The sequence below is a fragment of the Salvia hispanica genome, chromosome 4, assembly GCF_023119035.1.
Source record: "Salvia hispanica cultivar TCC Black 2014 chromosome 4, UniMelb_Shisp_WGS_1.0, whole genome shotgun sequence".
Lineage (NCBI taxonomy): Eukaryota > Viridiplantae > Streptophyta > Magnoliopsida > Lamiales > Lamiaceae > Salvia > Salvia hispanica.
This window is the reverse complement of record NC_062968.1, coordinates 26,136,228-26,156,425: the sequence shown is the minus strand read 5'-3', so window position 1 is coordinate 26,156,425 and position 20,198 is coordinate 26,136,228. Positions and strand designations below refer to the sequence as shown.

At 31.8% G+C, this 20,198-nt stretch overlaps 3 protein-coding genes across 4 annotated transcripts; 2 read left to right on the top strand and 1 right to left on the bottom strand.

The window, feature by feature from the left end:
* Positions 1 to 7,944: 7,944 nt before the first annotated feature.
* On the top strand, positions 7,945 to 11,126 carry LOC125224348 (aluminum-activated malate transporter 13-like). Of its 2 annotated transcripts, none has more exons than XM_048127733.1 (6): positions 7,945 to 8,267; positions 8,595 to 8,735; positions 9,061 to 9,273; positions 9,894 to 10,018; positions 10,116 to 10,259; positions 10,723 to 11,126. In XM_048127733.1, the coding sequence occupies exons 1-6, from the start codon at positions 8,003 to 8,005 to the stop codon at positions 11,059 to 11,061; spliced, it is 1,227 nt and encodes a 408-aa protein (XP_047983690.1). In that variant the 5' UTR covers positions 7,945 to 8,002; the 3' UTR covers positions 11,062 to 11,126. The 2 variants fall into 2 exon arrangements, with proteins under 2 accessions (XP_047983690.1, XP_047983688.1); XM_048127731.1 differs by having other exon boundaries at positions 9,061 to 9,333.
* A 1,293-nt stretch (positions 11,127 to 12,419) lies between these two features.
* Positions 12,420 to 13,136, top strand: LOC125222905 (antifungal protein ginkbilobin-like protein). The gene has a single exon (XM_048125787.1). It carries the CDS (start codon positions 12,549 to 12,551, stop codon positions 12,948 to 12,950), a length of 402 nt encoding a protein of 133 aa, XP_047981744.1. The 5' UTR covers positions 12,420 to 12,548; the 3' UTR covers positions 12,951 to 13,136.
* LOC125222904 (protein trichome birefringence-like 11) lies at positions 13,076 to 15,727 on the bottom strand. Its single transcript, XM_048125786.1, has 3 exons — positions 15,247 to 15,727; positions 13,920 to 14,309; positions 13,076 to 13,827 (listed from the first exon to the last, which is right to left on the bottom strand). The coding sequence occupies exons 1-3, from the start codon at positions 15,600 to 15,602 to the stop codon at positions 13,314 to 13,316; spliced, it is 1,260 nt and encodes a 419-aa protein (XP_047981743.1). The 5' UTR covers positions 15,603 to 15,727; the 3' UTR covers positions 13,076 to 13,313.
* Positions 15,728 to 20,198: the final 4,471 nt, after the last annotated feature.

Sequence of the window (20,198 nt, the reverse complement as noted above, 5' to 3'; positions counted from 1 at the left end):
ATACCCCAAATTGAACTATATCTCACTTTTTTATTTTAATATTTGTTTTAATTTTTAATAATTTGTAAAATGTAAATGAACTAGAAATGAAATGAAGTGTGACTATTTAGTACTTATTGTATTTATATTGTATTTATATAAGGAAAAAAGTATAAATAAATAATAAATTTTAAATAAAAAATGAAATTTGGTTTGCGGTGTGATTTTGTGCCCCGCAATGCAACCGTTGCCGAGGCCAGACTGCACCATGCCCCCAACTTCGCACCTCAACCATGAAGATGAATTGTGACTATTTATTATCGTATTTATAGAAAAATAAATAAATATAAAATGTTAATTTTAAAATAAAATTGAAATTTGGTTTGCGGTGCGGCTCCTTGCCCTACAATGCATGACATTTGGGAATAATAAATCTACATAGTAATCCCATAAAATTTTCACATAATCCCTCTCATGAAGTAAAACTCAATTGTCCTCTTCGTTTTTTTAAAAAATTGTTGATAATCAAAATAAAAATCATTCCACAAATCTCATGATTTATGTTTAGCCATATGTGTAGGCAAAAATAAGAGGGTCAATAACTTCCATTTAAGAAAATAGTCTTGACACAAACCTAATTAGATCACTTCATCAATTAACCAATGGCTTGAATTTATCATGGAGATTAATGAATACTTCAACTAATTTCGTTTAGTTAGATGCAAGACAGAGTTATGGGTAGGTGGAGTCTCCACTAGTTTGTGCATTGTATTTCCCTTATCTCTTGCAAGCTTTGTACGGTTGTACCTATTTGATTTAGAACTTTCGAGACACAAAAATGAATTTCATTAATGGAAGAAATAATCGAAATGAAATGGCACTACAAAAAACAGCACATTTACCGACGGATTTTTCTGTCGGTAAATCCTATTTTCCGTCGGTAACACTCTACCGACGGACATTTTTCCGTTGTTAAAAAGCTTGTCGGTAATATTACCGACGACATATATTCTGTCGGGAATACTTTCTGACGGAATCTCTCATGGAAAAAATCTATTGGTAAAGTTAATCTAATATCTGTCGGTAATTAAATACTTCTATGGTTGATATCTAAGAGGATTGAATTAGGAAGAACACCAACCTCTGGTCTAAGAACTAAGGGACATGGACAAACATTTCTTCTCTTTCTTCTAGTCGGATTGCAACACTTAGAAATGTTGCCTTATTACAAATATTCCAAGTAAGATCATATTGTGACATAAAATATAGAGATTTATAACTTTTTATCAAACTTCAGAATATAGCGTCCAACCAATTTAGAAAGCACATCGTCATGACAAAAGGAAATGCTCTAACACTCATAAAATAATGATATACCACCTTATAAAAGATGACCTAATTTGCTATGTCAACCACGCAAATACATCACAACTAAAAAGTTTATTTTTTCGGCTTAGACTAGTATTATGTTATGATTGGATATTTAAACTTGAGTGAGTCACTATGGCTAATTCGATTATCTCATACACATATTGTCGTATATGAGCATTATTTATATAGTTCATCATAATAATGTAATAGAAGCAACTAGAACAAAATTAATTGATATGAACAATGATGAGGCCAATAAAAGATTAATGTGATGATTATATAATTTAATTTGATGTGATAGAAATGGAGAATTCCGTGCTACGGATAAAGTGGTAGTACGATTATGCCCACCCCCCATAGATGGAATCTCTCTACATCACCCACCAAAGATTTTCTTTTTCCACTAATCCAATAAGTATTTTTTTTTTCTTATTTTCTTTACGTGATACAAAATGTTCAAATTAAAAAATAGCTAGCAATTTAAGATATAAACAATTAGTAAAAAGTAACAAAATTATTGTATCAACAATGCCGGCAATCTTTCTAAAAATCAGTACATAAACAATACTAATCAGAGTAAACACGAAGCATATATGAAATCGTCATTCATCGTCCATTAGGAAGTAGTGATTTCACTGCAATTTTGAATTGGACAAGAAGTTACAGTATATTCTCAAAACATTTATTGGATATCGTTAACTGAAGTATAAAATGCAACCCACGTATATTGAGTGATGCATATGCAAACGGAGCGGACTATCTACATTCTACAATTGACACCGCCTACTGAAACATAGAGGCAATGGTTAACAATTCAAACTTACCAACCTTATTTCTCGCTATCAAATGGATAGGGGAACCTAATTGAAATGAGAAGATGGTTGGATGAAATAATAAAACGTGTCCTACAGTCGGCGGCCGATGATTATATCACTTACTAGCATAGTGAGCGTGATGTTATGAATATTTTTCTCTTTAACTTTGTCCATCGAATGTCAGAGTGTTATCTTTGGATTAGTTTGATGACATGATTTATGTTGATGACATTCTTTGTACAACGCTTTAGCGCTTTTGGTTTTATTGAGAATGTCCCTCAATCATTCTCATAAATTGTAGGAACCGTTTTGTTTTGTTTTGTTTTTTTTTTTTTTTTGTTTTAATTTTATCAAATTCATGCTCACTACTATTCATTTAGTACTAATATATTTATTTCATTCAATCACTAACCGCACCAATTTATTTAAGGGAAGCAACTATTTCATTTGTTAAATTTTGGGTAACCTATATTATAGCAAACATTCTAATTTCCAACCACTCAAAACTTGTTGGGAAATTGCACTGAAATTGCCAAATCAATCTCATGAAACATTGAGGAACATATGTCACCATGTTAGTCCAAGAATTTAATTAAATGTATAGATATTTTATATGTCAAAAGCAATCAGGTATCCATCAAATCAAGAAGGCATAAGCCACACCACAATTTCATCAAATCATCTAGTGGATTGGTATATGAAAAACAATTACATCACAAAAGTTAATCAAACAACTAGTGGCCAACACCTTATTGTTTCATTTCTTTTTTTTTCTCTATAATCTATTTTGTGGTTTGATTTTGATTTTGATTTTGATTTTGATTTTGATTTTTTGGGGTTTAAAATATAAGAGATATTCCGTGTTGGTTACGCGTACAATTTATTTCATTTAATTATTGACAAATCTTCAGCCGAAATTCTTTTATTTATACCATATTTTGTCTCATGTTATTTCAATCGTTCCATAGGAAAGTACTGATTTGGTTCTCAAATGAGATCTCATGGGTCTATTTGTTCATTTTCTTTTTAATTTTGTACTACTATGAAATAATTTAAATATATTAAAACATATTTAAAATATGTTTATTTTGTTATATTTTCACAAACCAATTAGTGCTGTTTTTTTGTATTTTACTATATTAACTTGGGTCATGCATGTGTGTATTTTGCATTAATTGGAGTCAATAAATTAATGCAACTAATTATAAATATAAATAAAAAGTTTTATAGTGAATGTTGAGTCATATATATCATGCATGCCACCTGATATTATTTTTTTAAAGCAAAATAATGAATGGATTTTAATGTCCTCGTTTTTAATGGTACAAGTCCAAGATACCGTACAAGATGTATTCAATGATACGTTGAAATTTACTTTGATACTACTTCTTTATGTAAATTAACTATTGAAAGAAGCATGACGTAGAATAAACCATTTTATTATACTTCCTCCGTCCGTAAATTATTGTTCAAGTTTGACTCGGGTTTTAAGAAATGTGCATAAAAGTGAATTGAAAAGTTAGTGGAATAAGAGTCCCACATTTATATATTAGTTTTATAATAGACTTTGAGTGTAAAGAGTTAGTGAAAAGTAGGGATCACTTTGGAAATATTACAAATTTTAATGTGAAACTGAAAAATAGAAGTAAGAAATAGAGTTAAAATAATGTTAGTGAATAGTTAAACCCACATATCAGTAGTTTAATGTGTGACATAAAAATCTAAAATAGAAATTGTTTAAATTTACGAGGCAGACAAAAAAATTAAAAGTTAATAATGTTGTATCAAAATGACAAAATCTACAACATATGCTTCGTTTGCTTCAAACAGCTTGTTTAGTTATCAATGATGGGGACCTTTCAATGGCTATTATTTGATGGACAAATTGTTTACTCCTTATTTTATCATTATATAACCTATAAGAGAATAGACGAATAGATGTGTCACAACCATGTGAAAATTATCTTTACAAGATTTCAATTTGAATGACTTAGGTGGAATTAATTTGCTAGTGGCAAACCTATCATTATAGTGTCTTTCTTGGCCCAATATTTATATGTTGGATTATTGGATATGATCCCATAATATTGATTGGCATTAAATAAATGGCCCAATTGGATAAGCATGATGTTACACAATTTGGTAGTACACAATTTGATAGTACTCTGGCTATTTTCTATGAATACAGATATTTTTATTAACAGCACCTTTTTTATAAATCACGAGTAAAAATGTTATTGCGTTCCTGTTTGAAGACATTTATAAGTACAAGATTTTATTTCTTTCTAGAAACAAAATTATTCTTCTTTTGATCATATAGTTATACACGTCAAAATTTCTTTTTCTTTTAACAATCTTTATTATTCTAATACTTTATAAATAAATTATAAAAAAAATCAAAGTTCCACTTCTTTCTATGTATTTTCCCTTTTAATCACAAATAGTTTAATAAAAGTAATGATAACGATAATGTGTGTGGATAATAAGATAATGTGATTTCGTTTATTTAGGGATAATGTTTGGGCATTAATGTTTTGTCGTAAGCTTTGGAGTATCATATTAATTTATCAAATATAATCACCATGGAACTGCACTTATTTTATGGTTCCAAATATTCCGAGTGTCTATTTTGGGAAAATACCATGTTACTTATACAATATAATTAATTATATTATACCAAATGAATGCCACGTCAACTTACATATGTTTAATATATATACCTCAGCAATTAAAAGGATCCACACGTATTTCATTTTACAAGGAAGACTCGGTACTAAAGACTAGTTTCTCAACCAACGGGTCGCAGCGCAGTTGGCAGCGCGGAGCTACCGTGACTATGAGGTCACGGGTTCAAACTCTGCCACCCGGTGGGAGATTTTCGGCCTTAATCCGCAAGCCCGGTCGAGCAGGATTAGTCGGATTCCGCCAAAAGGCGGGTTTGGTACACAAAAAAAGACTATTTTCTCAACTTTTCAACTATTTTGTTCCGAAATTGAAGATGATAAATAAAAACATACACTATATATCTTTTGTAAGGAAGAGTTGGAGTGTTGAAGATCAATGAATATTCATGTTTTATATCATCACACTATGAACTTAAGTAGGATTTAATTTGAAGAGAAACGGTTAATTTGGTGTCCTCTTATTGACATGTCGAATAATGAATCGTAGTTTTGCTAGAAAGATTGAGATCGGAATTACTATTTGGTGACAAATTTGTGAAATTTTTGCATTTGTCGAATTTGTAATTTGTTGTAATTGTAAATATCAACATTTGAGTGCATTTAACTCAAAAGATATAGTACTAAACAAGTAAAGTAAGTAAATTATTTCATTTATTCCTTGTTAATAGAGTCACTTCTTTTTTTCACCTGTTTTAGAAAAACGATAATAAATAATAGTTAAAATATATAAAAAAAAGCAAGAGAATAATGTTATTTTATTTTCATCTTAACTATTTATTACTATTAACTTTTTAAAATAAATGGAAAAAAAAGTGACTCAATTAATAAAGAATGGATAGAATAACTACTAGTTTGATTTTTAATTTATTTACCATAAATTATATCCACTTCATTATGGTGGATATAATTTATTATGCGCATATATTCTTATTATTAATCGTTTCTTCAAGTTTCATTTCTTGTATTTAATTTAATTTTATAGTTACAAATTAGGGCTGATTATAACCATTGTATTTATTACATAATAATCATAAAAAATAAACAAATTAATATGAATTGTACTATGTATTTATTACATCATAATCATAGAAAATATGGAATTGTACTCGGTCAAAATTTATTGGCGGACCAAAATGATATACCGCATGTATTTTTAAATTCAAACTTATTCAAACACTTGCTTCACTCAAATAATAATGTCTCTCTTATTTTAGATAACTTAGATTTTTAGGTTGCCTTACATAAGTAGTGAAAGTTTTATGAGTTCCACTTCCATGTAATTTTAGTAAATTTTTATTTTTATTTTTTGACTTTTGAGGAGAGGGAGAATTATGGAATTTGAATTGTAGGAGTATTGTATATCTTAATGACAACTTGGACATCTTCCTAGTGATAATATAAACTGCAAGCTTAATTTGCATTTTTAATATGGTTAATTATCTATAAAATTAAGTTTAGTCAAATTATTGTACTTATCTCTTATCTTTTCTGAAATTTTAAAAATTTGTATGACAAATTCTGAAATTTTAAAAATTATCAATTTTCTCAATTGATCAAAATTGTAATATTTATTTTCAATTTTTTAGACTTAAAAGGTCATTTAGGTGTCCATGTCGTTGCACGAGTATATATTTGCGTCACTATTCATCGATTACTAAAATTATACAAGTGCGCCAATTTATTGTACTATCAGATTTGCCCCAAAAAGGTTATCGTTTAACAATTAAGAATTTTTCGTATTGTATTCAAAATTTAAAAAGTATGGATAACAAAAATTCGACCAAAGTTTGTTAATTTGTGATTTTCTAGTAATTAACCCTTTTTCATATGAAATTATTTGCAATAATATTATTGTCTTTAGATTTAGGTTGTAATTAACCCAAATTAGAATTAATTAGAGATAGACATTGAACATGTGACACAGGTATTTATTAAAAGTAAAATGTGGAGTTTTTTTATGTTTAAATTTGTTGACTCGTCGTCGCCTACGCGGAGTTTGGCGAGCAATGTCACATTTTAAAATTAATTCTCTCTCTAAATATCAATGTTGTGATCAAATGTAAATTTTAAGGTGTCAGTTTATAATGAAAAAAGGCATGAAAAATTAGGAATTTCTCCAACATCTGCCAAATAAAATACAACAATTTAAATTCTTGCATCCACCTCCACACGGTACATTACACGACATTTAACTTTAAATACTTTTAAATAATTAATTACAAAAAAAAAAATCCCATCCTTCACAGTTTTGTCTGATGCAATCGTGCTAGGCAGCGTGTACCACTTAAGCCACCAACTAAAAAGTACTTCCACAATATATGTTTTTATGTTACAAATGTACTATAATATTTTAACTTTTTTTTAATATTATCACTTAACAAACGTTGAATATAAAAAATATATAAAAACACACATATTTTGCAATATTGTGAGGGTTTTGCTGCGTACAAAAAAATTTAAAATTATAATGATATTGTTTTCATCAGGACCAAGACCACACACATGTCACAAGTTATCACATGTCTTGACTAAGACCACAGGTCTTGCACATTGGGAACTTCACCTGCAAAGCCGCTGATCGAACCTCGATGTGATATCAGTGTGAGGGTTTGATGATACACACTCGAACTTAACATTATATTAGTATACCGCTTTGAGTCAAATCCTCTAAGTAATGTTTTTGTGTCATTTCCCATAAGACCTCGCGTACAAGTGGAGTTGGACAAACAGTTATGTATTCCTTGCAATATTACTTTATTTTTGGCTCAAGTGATACGAAAAGAAAGTGCTCAAACTATCAGATGGTGAGCCAAATAGAGTCGTAACAGATACAAACACACATAATATGTGATAAAAAATTAAAATTCACGATATAAGACCCCAACCACAAAAGATGGAATGGAAAAAATGTATACCTAATTAATACTACTTGAATTCATGCTATGTTTCCTCTTATTTTGGCAAACCAAACGTGATAAAAGAGACAACACCCATCCCCCCACCCTACCCTACCCTACCCCCTCTTGATAATTTAGAAATAACATGCTATATATAAGACTAGAAACTCGAACTCAAATTGGCATCAAAGAAGCTGAATGAGTGTATCATCAAATTGTTTATTTTTATCAATTTTGTTGGTTGTTACGTGCAAGCATGAGTTCTACTACTACCTCAAATGGAAGTAAGAAAAATGGAGATGGGAATGATTCATCATTTTCTTGGTTTGAGGGTTTTGCTTCGGTTTTTAAGGAAATATGTAATAGAAGTGACAAAAGGAGGATTATCCATAGCATCAAAGTTGGAGTGGCTTTGGTTCTTGTCTCACTCTTGTATTTGGTAAATTCGATGTTCAAGCAAATTGGGGAGAATGCCATGTGGGCTATCATGACCGTCGTTGTCATGTTCGAACTCTACGCAGGTCGACTCTCTCTTCATCTCTCTATCTTGAATTCAATTACTCTCATTTAAGGTGTGAGATGTTCGCTGTTGTCTGATTGTGACATTGTTTTTCTTTTGTTCTTTCCGTTGATTTGAGCATTTTTTTTGATAAAAAATAAAATCCATTACAGGGTTTGCTAAGCCCAATTCATGATTGGAAAATGTACATTTTTTTGTATATGTCTAAAAATGAAAACTCCATTCTTTGCTTTATTTCTCTATTTTACAGCATAAAATTTTTCCATTTACCACATTAAACAACACAACATAAAATCTCGTTTGCTGAAATATATGCGTGCGTGTGCAGGAGCTACATTGAGCAAAGGGATAAACCGCGGGGTCGGAACGTTGATAGGAGGAGGAATGGGGTGTTTGGCTGCCGTTTTAGCGGCTGAAAATGGAGGGATTGCTAAGCCAACCATCGTTGTTATTTCACTATTTGCTTATGGTGCGCTTTCTTTTTTCCTATCTTTTAATTTTGTTATTTATTATATTAATTATCAAAGACATATCTAATCTCTTCACATGCACCCAAAACTTTTCTTGTCCATACCTAATAATCTTATACTTTCTGTTACTATTTATTGATCAAAAAATTATGTGTCAAAGATTTCCTATAACTCCTAGGACACGTTTGTTTGTTTGGTGGAAAATAAAACTGTATTATGATTTCTAGGAATATTATGTATGAAAATATAAATTCTTGTGGCTATCTTAATTACAAGTAATTTACATACACACAATTGAGATAAATTTTGGATTTAATATTTTAGGCACTGTGGCGACATATTATAGAATGGTGCCAAATATCAAGAAGAGGTACGATTATGGGTTCATGATTTCGATCCTAACTTTCAATCTGGTGGCGGTCTCGGGAGTCCGGGCGGAGAAGGTGGTGGAGGTGGCGCGCGACCGCCTTGCTGCCATCGGCATGGGCTTCATCCTTTGCATCTTTGTCAACTTGTTCATATTTCCCATTTGGGCAAGTAATGACCTCCATTTCTCTACCTCATCCAAGTTTAACAAACTTGCTAATAGTATCCAAGGCAAGTAATTATTTTTTTGTTATTGTGGATTAATAGTAGTTAAAATCAAGAAATTTGAACAAATTCTAGGCAATCACATAAGTAATAATGTTTGGAATCAGAATATTAAATTACAAAGTTTCAATTATTTCTCGATCAATGTTAGAAATGACGTTACTCCATTAAAAATAAGAAAAGTAAAAAAGAAAGAAAGGAAAATATAAGAAAAATAGAAACACACCATTTTGAACTTAAATTTGAAGTAAACATTTGAGAAAAATGAAATTTTGCGATATGAAATTCAGATTTTTAATTTTATGGGACTGGCCAAGATTTGACTATTTTTTACTGTGATTTAAATGATTGTTGACCTTTATTATTTTGGGCTATATTGAAAATAACATTAGGAAAAAGATTAGTTGAACGTTTTTTAATTTTGATAGTTATGAATTTTAATGGATGAATGGTGATACCCAATTATTCATTAATGTTGCTTAGTGCTTCTAGTATGCATTTATTTTTTGTGATATTATATTGGAATTTTAGTTCGGGGTCTAACAATATCTTTTGCAATATTTTAGGATGCTTTGATGAATATTTCAAATTGGGAAGTGACAAGGAAATTCATGATAAAGTGGGTGATGGTAGTGCATCGATTCTAGCTTGCAAGATAGTTATCAATTCCAAATCAAATGATGAAGCATTGGTAATTAATTCATCATGTTGTAGTTAAAGATTTCATTTCCATTTTTTTATAAATGTAAATTAACCAAATAATGCTAATTAAATTTAATTATTTGCAGGCAAATCATGCAAAATGGGAACCATGGCATGGTAAATTTGGACTGTATTATCCATGGGATAAATATTTGGAAATTGGAGAGCATCTAAGAGAACTTGCTGCAACAATTATTTCTCTTAAAGGATGTCTTCAATCGCCCAAACAGGTACTAATAACTTGTTGCATTTCGATCAATTCGATAAGGTTTAAAAACGAACTATTAAATCACGAAATTTTGATTTTTGCCAATCGTCCCATCTGTGTACTGTTAAACAATATTTTAGGTGATGCTTTAAATAATGTTGTTTAATTAATATAAATAAAGGAAATAAAATTCATTTTAATGACACAATTTTGTTACAAAAGAAATTTGTTTTATACATATGAGACAATATGAAGAAAAAAAAATCATGATTTAATATTTTGTTTTAAAACCTTATATTACCTACTCGAATTTGATCAAACGTTTAAATAATTATCATCCCGTTAATATATCATTACTTATGTAAAATCATCTAGTCATTAGATGATTCAAATTTGAACTAATATTTAATTTCAGTGGTATATTTGTAAATATGAATCAAATTTATGAATTATAATTAATCATGTTTTTTATATTTTGTAATCAGCCACTACCATTGAAAAGGCAAATGCTAAAGGGACAATGTGACGATTTCTTGTTATCAATGATTTGGATATTGAATGAGATTGGAGACACCATTGGGAAAATGGAGAAGTGCCAAACAAAGCTTTCAATCAACCCTAAATTGCAGTTGCTGAAATTACAATTAAGCCCACCAGGGCCCTTCTCTTGCAAGATCGAAGTTGTCGAAACTGATGAAAATCTTGCTATTTTGAGCTCGAATTTCTTGATGTTGGAGATAGTGGAGAAGGTCGAAATTTTGGCTGCAAAAGTGGAAGAATTGGGGGAGATTGCAAATTTTAGAGCCACCAAAATGGATGTATAATATTTTTATGCTCCTATAACTAGTATTTATAGAGGCTGTAAATAACAAATTAATTTTGCTCAACATATAAGCCTTACTTACATGATAAAGTATACCAAAACTATAGAAATACACATAACAAATAGTATATGATGATATAAAGATTATCTTTTTTTTTAATCTAAATTCCATGACTATTTTAGTTATAAAGATGGATTATCTTGTCTTAAAAGTTGTGTCCAGATTTTTATTTTCTATAAGGACAAATGTGTGAGAAAATTATCAAAGTAGAGGGCGGCCCAAAAATAAAGAACAATTGCTTCCCATGAGGATTGTTTAGAGGCCCAATGTTTACGGTTCGGGTGATTAACCGCGAAATCGTAACCGACGGTTATGGTTTCAACCGGAATCATGAGATTTAAATATAATTAAAATTGTCACTTTTGGAGCCGTGTTTCGGTTGAGGTTCCAAAATTTCGAAACTGAAATCGTGTCGGAACCGCCGGTCTGCCGAAAAATCGTGAAACCGACCATCTAAACCATAAAAAACCGCATATTTTAGAACTTAAACCGTAACCGCAAAACACCCTCACGGTTCGATTTCGATTTGACAATTTCCGAAACTGGAACCGTGGGCATCTCTAGGATTGTTTCTTAGATGACTTTCTTATCCTTGCTTCTGTGCCTTAATGAGTGACGCTCAGCTTAGATGTGTAGCCTATTGGCTAAGGACGTTTTTTATTGCTATTTTTCGTCTTGCTACTTTGTTAGTTGCCGAAGAGTAGGGTTTAGGGTTTCGCTGCTCAGCGAGGACTTGGGTTTCACTCCACTTGTTTGCTTTCTTTAGTTACGAATCTTGTACTGCTTTACCTACTATTTATTCAGTAATCAAACCCTTCTCTAATTGAAAAAAATAAAAATAACACTATAGTACTCCCTTTGTCCCACATTTAGAGTCACTTATTGTTATGGCTCGAGTTTTAAGAAATAGTTAAAGTGTGTAATAAATGAAGTGAGATGGTGAAGTGTATAATAAATGAAGTGAGATAGTAGAGTGTGTAATAAATGAAGTGAGGTGATAGAGTTGGTTGAAGGTGGGTCCCTTTTGACTTTCGATTTTTGTTTTGATTTATTTTAATGTAGATAATGACATTTTTATTTAATTTTGATGAAGAATAGGGTAAAATTGTATGACCAAATATGGAAAATTCTAAAAATGACTCTTAAATTGGGACGAACTTTTATGGCAAAAAGTGATTCTTAATCTCGGACAGATGGAGGAATATATACGACGAAATATGTAAAATGTTATAAATGAAAGTATTGTTTAAGACAATACAGATTATTTTATTTTGGAATGAGCATAGAAAACAAGTGAGGAGGCGGCCAAAAAGAGAGCAAAGACGAACAAAAAATCTAAAAATGGGCGAATCATCCAACAATCTCACTAACGCATTTTCACAAACACCTCTTCTCCTTCACACAAACAACAACATTCATCAAACAAGATGGCTAAACCAATCCCCCAAATCCTCGCATCATTCCTGCTCCTCTCTCTCTGCCGCATCTCCTCCGGCGCCCCCAACACCGCCGTGAAGAGCGTCCTCTGCAACTCCGGCACCTACTCCAGGGGCGACCCCTTCACCGCCAGCCTCGCCCACGTCCTCGCCGAGCTCGAGGCCTCCACGCCCTCGCGCCGCGGCTACGATCTCCGCAACATCTCCCCCTACCCCAACGCCTTCGCCTACGGCCACGCCGCCTGCAACGGCACCCTCGCCACCTCCGACTGCGCCTCCTGCCTCGCCGCTGCCAAATCCGCCATGCTCGCCGGCTGCGACGCCCGCATCGGCGCCCGCGGTGAGCTCTTCGATTGCCTTGTCAGATACGAACAGTACCCTTTCGATGACTGATTCGATCATCGTGTTTGAATAATTTTGTGAATTGAACACAATCAGAGCTTTGATTTGTGCAATTTGCTGAAAAATTGGAACCCTAATTTACAGTATTCAGCATCATAAGCTTTAATTTGTGTAAATTGAACACAATCTGAGCTTTGATTTATGCAATTCGCTGCAAAATTGGAGCACTAAGCTTTACATTTGTGTAAATTGGCAGAATCAGAGATTTGATTTATACAATTTGCTGCAAAATTGGAGCCCTAATTACAGTAGTCCTGTGTATATGCAACAACATAAGCTTTATATCTGTGTAGAAACAAAATCTGTGGTTTTGTTATGTTGAATGACTCCCAAATGTGGAGGTGATTGAGTCAGTCAGGCTGAGGCAGGGGGAGAAGAAGAAGACGACGACGACTGTCGTTTGAGGAAGGCGGCGAAGAGGAGCTCGTTCCACGAATCGGGCACGCCGGGGAGACACCAGTGGCTGCAGTCTTGGCGGTGGATCGGAGCTCGTCCCCCGTTGGGACCTAAATAATACAAGGAGGAATGGCCATCTTTCCTCTGAGAAGTCATCAGAGTCACATTCAGTAACTCCACATTCCCAGTTTTTAGATGCTCGGATAGGCCATCTAACACGGTTTCCAGCTCTACGTATGAGGAGGAAGGCGGTGGGCCCGGATCGGGCAGCGTCTGGAGATGGCAGGTGCCGCCGTTCTTCCAGTCTCCGCCTCCGAAATGAATGGGGGAGTAGGCTCGGAAGACGAGATGGGTCTTGGAGGAGTTCACTTCGCGGGTTATCCAATCTGAGAGAGTCCTCAGGGACGCGTGGAACGCGTCCCCGACGCTCATCCCCATCTTGATCTCGTCCCCTTCTTGGAAGTAACATCCCCTGAAGACGACAATACGCGTTAACTTCATATACATGTATCGTATACAAATCGAACAAGATAACTCATTACAAAAGAGTAGTCTATCGCGTACCCTCTAATGGTCTTCTCGTAGTTCCACCAATGGCCAGTGTTCAAAACGAGCAAATCCGCCTCCTTCCAATGCTTGGAGCTCCAATCCATGTGATCGAGTTTGAGGGTCATTTTGATCATCTCCGGAGTGCCTGGAGGCGCTCGGCTCTGTAGGACGAGGAACGGAGCTCTGTAGTATTCGACTGTGCAGTTGAAATCGGAGAATTTGAAGATCAACGAGCCCGAATGCTTCGTGATAGGGCTTCCGTTCACTTCATACACGGAAGTTTTATTACCAATGGCAGAAGACAACATACACAAAAGGGATTCCCATTGGTTTCTTCCAATTGAATCTCCAACAAAAACTATCCTTTTGTCTCTCAGCTTTTCAAGCATCACTTTTCCATCAAATCTGCAACCCAACAAACATGAAAAAATCTAATTTTCATTCAATTTCCGTCAAGCCCATAAAAAAAAGATTTCAAGAAATAAAACAATACAACAACTTAATCGAAATCCCATAACACTATTATATGCATTTCTCTATCTCATTCATATTTCACTGCCTAATCCCACTATGTAAAAATTTTCCAAATCTTCATAGAAAAACAAGAAGCCCCTTCATTCAATTTCCATCAAGAAAAGAACCAATTCAACAACTTGATTAAAATCATGACACTATTATATGCATCTCTATCAAAAACCTCATCTTTTTCATTCATATTGCACTTTCTAATCGCACTGAAATTTTTTCAAGAAAAACATCTTCAACAAAACTCAAGAATCCCTTTTATTCCATTTCCACCTAACCCATAAAAAGATTTCAAGAAAGGAAACAATACAACAACTTAATCAATCCCATGACATTATTATATGCATATCTCTGTCAAAAACTTCATCTTTCTCATTAATACTACATTATTGTCTAATCCCACTGCGTAAAATTTTCAAGAGACACATCTTCACAAAAATCAATAAGCAAATTTCCATCATGCCCATGAAAGGATGTCAAGAAAAGAAACTATACAACAACTTAATCAATCTCATATCTCTATTAAATGCATATCTCTATCAAAAACCTTATCTTTTTCTTTCATATTGCACTGTCTAATCTAATTTCACTAGTTAAAATTTTCACAAAAAAAAAAACCGTCATTCAATTTCAAGAAAAGAAACAACACAACAACTTAAACAATCCCATGAAACTATAATATTGATACTATTATATTGCAGTGTCATGTAAAATATTAAAGAAAAACACCAATCTCCACAAAAATCAAGAAACCCTTTCACACCCACAACCCAAACTTCAAAATCCACACCAAAAACAAGTAATCCAAAAACAAAACCTGGGCAAGTTGCAATCTTTAGGCTGCCAACGCCACTTGGTGTAGAAGTGATCAGGCCGCCCATTCTCAGTGCATCGAAATCCACCATCCAAAAACATGCAATCTTGGGATTGGTAGAGAGGGTAGCTCTCATCCCACACCCAATTCCCACTAAATATGTCACAACCAATTTCAAGAAACCCCACTTTCTCCGATGACTTGAACCAGCTGCTCAGAAGCAGCAGCTGCCCATTGAGGACTCTGTAATCGAGTAACAGAAAGAAGGAGATTAGGCAGAGGCTGGAAAAGAAGCATCCCACAACTGCAGGAGAGGATTCTTGAAACTTCAATTTCTTGATGAAATCAAAGTGCCCCATTTTTTCAAATTTGAGAGGATTTCGATTGGGCGGTGTGGGTTAAGTCTGACAAGAATGTGGGATGATGAGAGGGAGAGGACAAAGATGTGAACAAATGATTTGTGGACCAATTTGTAGCTTGATTAATTATTTTGTTTGCATTTGAGAGAGAGGGAGAGGGAGAGTGGTGGGGACTGTGAAGTTGAGGTGTATATACAGTTGTGGCAAAGCGGTTTTGCGCATTCAGAGGTGACGCCGCAATTTCTCCCCTTTTTGGGAAAACGTTATTGCTTCATTATTTTTATATAATCTCTAATGCAAAATTTGCTTCCTTACACAAAAAAGTTAAATTGGTCCAAATAATGAAGTAGAGAGTCTATAATAAGTCCACACAGAATTTTTCTAAGATGAAATTGGTTACTCTTATAAATGTAAAAGGTTGAAATGAATAATTATAAGATAAAATAGTGGTATAATTTTGACGTTATGGAGAGAGAATGATATATATTGTTACAGGTTGAGTTCATACATATTGTCACGAATTGAGCTTATGAGTAGAAAGTTAATCGAATAAGATATAAGAATAGACATGACATCTAATCACAATTAATCATAACAACCGAATAGCTCCTAGGTATCTAATGCTATTTTATACATTAAGGTGACGTTCGATTGTCATGACTAATAATCATGAGACTATCCATCTAGTATTAAGTTATGAGATTATTTTAGTTGGAGGGGGAAGCTATCACTAATTATCATGAGACTATCCATCTAGAATTAAGTTGTAGGGTTCAATCTTATGAACCAAACATGATACATATTTAATCATGAGATTTAGTCTTGTCAACCAACACCCCCTTAAGATGTGTTCAGTTTTCATTATTATTAATTACATGAGGCCATATTTATTTTTATGGCAAATTATTAAAAAATATGAATTTTGATCAAATTTTGGTTGTCTTATTATTTTGAAAATAAGCTATTTTAACACTCTTAACAATTTTTCCTAAAAGGGCAATATTCAAAATTCAATAAAGATAACACCACTTGTGAATAAGAATTTGATTTTTTTTCGTTGAGGAATTGAAAAAAAAAATGTTGAAATTAGTATTTTACTGTTGATTTTCAGAGTTCTGGTACAGATCAAATTATAGTATTTGCAACAATTTTTCCTTATTTTTATATCTTGTTGGCTTGCATCTTTTCAATAATTCAACTCTCGCGTCAGTATATTATTTAGGAGGATGATTTCTAGATGGGGAAATATTAATTCAAAAATGAAAACAAAAAATGATAAAATTGTTAATTTATACAAATAAAAAAGAAAATGGAAATTGAGGAATGGGGTATAAAAAGTGTGAGAGAAAATGAAGGAAAGGCGTGGGAATTGTGGGGCTTTGGTTATGAAAAAATGACATTTTGCAGCCGACAAAATTCCATTGACTCTCTTCCAACACGTGAAATTCTTTGTCACAAAATTAAAATAGAATCTAATTGTAGAATTAAATAAGTACTATAAATTCTTTTCGTGTGACGTGAAATGTGTGTTATATAAGCGCATTTTATTGCATCAATTAGAGAAATATTTTTATGCACTTAAATAAAACTTCGCTAGTTTTTAGGAATTAGAAGCTAGTATCAACCGAAAATTTTGCATTTACTAAAAATATAGTGGAAAAAAATCCCACATTGATTTCGTATTATTCTGAATGGAGGCTTCGAAATGCTCACTCTATTATTCTATGAGATTTCTCAATCAAATATATAATTTGATACTCCCTCCCCTTGATAAATAATCTCATTTTGGCATTTTGGAATATCTACTAAAAATAGTTCAAATTTCTAAAATGGAAAACTTCTCTTTCATACTTATAGTACTTTATTTACTTTTTCTCATCTCTTTTATATTTTACCCACTTTTTTCTTAATATCTCTCTTACTTTATCTATTTTTTCTTCTTCTAACTGTTATTTACAAATTTCTCATTAAAATTCATGTTGTCCACATATTAATTATTTTTTGTGGACGAAGGAATATTATTTTATTTTTCTATCATTGAAAAAATATTATTGGGGGTGATAGTTTGGGGCTTTGTACTACTCAATTTTATTATAGTAGTCCTATAAGAGAGATTCAGGAAATTATTTTTAACATTAGTTTATGATTTTTACTACCAATTCTTAGGCTCGCCAAAAATGATTAAATTCGAGATTTTGATAACGATTGATCTAAATTAGAGTTGTTCAAAATCTAATTGGGATATGACGAAAATTAAAATAGTTAAAAAGGTAAAGTACGTTTGTTATTTAAAATTTTTGATTGATTATAAAATAAGGCGGCGTCTAACGTTTTCTCATTTTGCGCATTAATTTAGGGTGATTTTATTCATACCCTTTATTTTAATTATTATAGTATCAAAGGATTAATAAGAAATTATTATAAATTTGCAATTTAACACTATAATCCATAGCCCTTAAATTACACGTAACTTTTTATATCGAATTAATCTATAGCTATTGAGAAATAACACATGCACAATCACAAAAATAAATAAAGAGCACGAGACAATAATACTCAGTTTAACAATACGGACTTATGGAGTAAATATTTGTCTTTGTTCTGTGAAAAAAAATTGCGAATTTTAATAAAATCGCAATTAAATCCGCACTATTTAAATGTTATGGAATTGATAAAAAAAATGAACCAAAGTATGACTTAAATAACCGATAATTTATCCAAGAAAATAATCGCTTCAAATTGGGGCTATGGACTATAATTAACTAATAAATTCGTTACTATATGTTTTTCCTATAGATAGATATAGTAAATACGGGGAGTAATCAATGGCTAACTAATTAGCAATCTCAAACTAAGATTAAATCTGAGCTATTAGATTAGAAGATCTAATGGTTGAAATAATATTATATAAATTATATTTTTAATTAAAATATTAATAAATAAAATTAGAGGGTATTAATATCAATTCCCTCTCATTAAAATCATCTTAAAACTTTAAATTTACGTAACTCTCTCGATTTAAATTATTTTTTCGCAAAAAATATATCAAATTAAAGATAATTTTATAAGGATTCCAACGATATTTCAATTGCATATGTTCCGACGACATTCGGATGATGAAATTTGATATTTTTTATTTTAGTTTTCGTAAATGTTGATAACCGGATTTTTATCAACAAATACATCAAAAATCTCAATAAAACCATGTAAAAATCTCAATAAATATGTGTTGATATTTTCTTATACTTGTGTTGATATTCTTATGTCATATTGTTGATATTTGTAATACACTATGTTGATATAAAAAAACATTCACGAAAATTATCATATGATAACATAATGACGATATTATCCTTTTGTTGATATTTTGTCTACTATTTATTGAGATTCATAAGATTTAATCTCATCCACTCATTTTAAAATTTAAGAATAGAAATTTAATCTTGATTTTGGATTAAGGTGCTACAAGCATTAGAATATAACCCTACTAAACATATAGTGAATATGACAGCGATTCACGAATCACCCATTAATTTGTTAGTTATCAATTTGTATGTTGACCTTAATATAATAGTATAAATATAGGCATCAATAATATTTAGACTAATATTTTAATATTGGATATATCATTACACTTTTCGTGGGGCGGCCCAATAGTACACCTAGCACCAGCGCAAATATTTGATTCTTGATAAACAATTACTAGTATTAACATGCACTGTCCTAATTCCATGAACAATTACTATATTAAAATTATATATTTCCTTCTTCGTACATCCACTTTTCTTTTTAACTAAAATGATTCAATAAAAATATTTTTATTTTTATTTTATTGCATCTCTCTTAATTTACTTTCTCTACTTAGCACACAAAATAAAGCTGCATAAAATCTCATGCCGCCCAAATAAGAGATCATCTTCCTTAGGACGGAGAGTATTATATTTAGTTCATGAGATTGAATCTCACACCTTAATCCTAGATAAATAATTATAATAATTAGTTTTAGTGACTCTCCTTCAACTAAAATAATTTTTCAACTTAATTATAAATAAATTATCTTATAATAATTAATCACGACAAATTGAACGAAACACCATATAATACTAAATCAATTCCATTATTCTCTTTAGTCCACTAACAAATAATCTCATATGATATGAGTAATATAATATTCCAATTCCAAATGTTTCTTAAAATGTGTCAAGCGAAGAGCGATTTTTTATTTTTTTATTTCTAGAAGCGATTTTAATTAATGTGCTAAGTGCTTCGTGCTAGATCATGGTATGCTCATTAAATCTACTCATAGACTGCTAGACTTTTTAAGGTTTAACTAATCCTAATCCTTTAGAATATTCTGAGGTTGAAATATTCATTTAATTTTGATTTATTTAATTACAGTCTGTACAGATGTATACTCCTATGTACGTATTTTTCCTCATTTCAGGAGGTGGTAATGGAAAACGAATGTTCGAAGTATTATTTAATTAGAAAAAGAAATGGAAGAAGAAGAAGAAAAAAAAAATAGTTAATTCAATCAACGTCACATCATTTTTAGCACCATCATAAGTCGTCTTTTTGTATGAACGGAATAATTGA

What these genes read in the sequence shown, in the direction of transcription:
- LOC125224348 (XM_048127731.1), top strand. Translation starts at nt 8,003, where the DNA reads ATGAGTTCTACTACTACCTCAAATGGAAGTAAGAAAAATGGAGATGGG. An exon ending in TATTTCACTATTTGCTTATG is followed by an intron (nt 8,736 to 9,060) that starts GTGCGCTTTCTT and finishes TTAATATTTTAG; the next exon opens with GCACTGTGGCGACATATTAT. An exon ending in GTCTTCAATCGCCCAAACAG is followed by an intron (nt 10,260 to 10,722) that starts GTACTAATAACT and finishes TTTTGTAATCAG; the next exon opens with CCACTACCATTGAAAAGGCA.
- LOC125222905 (XM_048125787.1), top strand. Translation starts at nt 12,549, where the DNA reads ATGGCTAAACCAATCCCCCAAATCCTCGCATCATTCCTGCTCCTCTCT.
- LOC125222904 (XM_048125786.1), bottom strand. Translation starts at nt 15,602, where the DNA reads ATGGGGCACTTTGATTTCATCAAGAAATTGAAGTTTCAAGAATCCTCT. An exon ending in AAAGATTGCAACTTGCCCAG is followed by an intron (nt 14,310 to 15,246) that starts GTTTTGTTTTTG and finishes GTTGGGTTGCAG; the next exon opens with ATTTGATGGAAAAGTGATGC. An exon ending in TACGAGAAGACCATTAGAGG is followed by an intron (nt 13,828 to 13,919) that starts GTACGCGATAGA and finishes TGTCGTCTTCAG; the next exon opens with GGGATGTTACTTCCAAGAAG.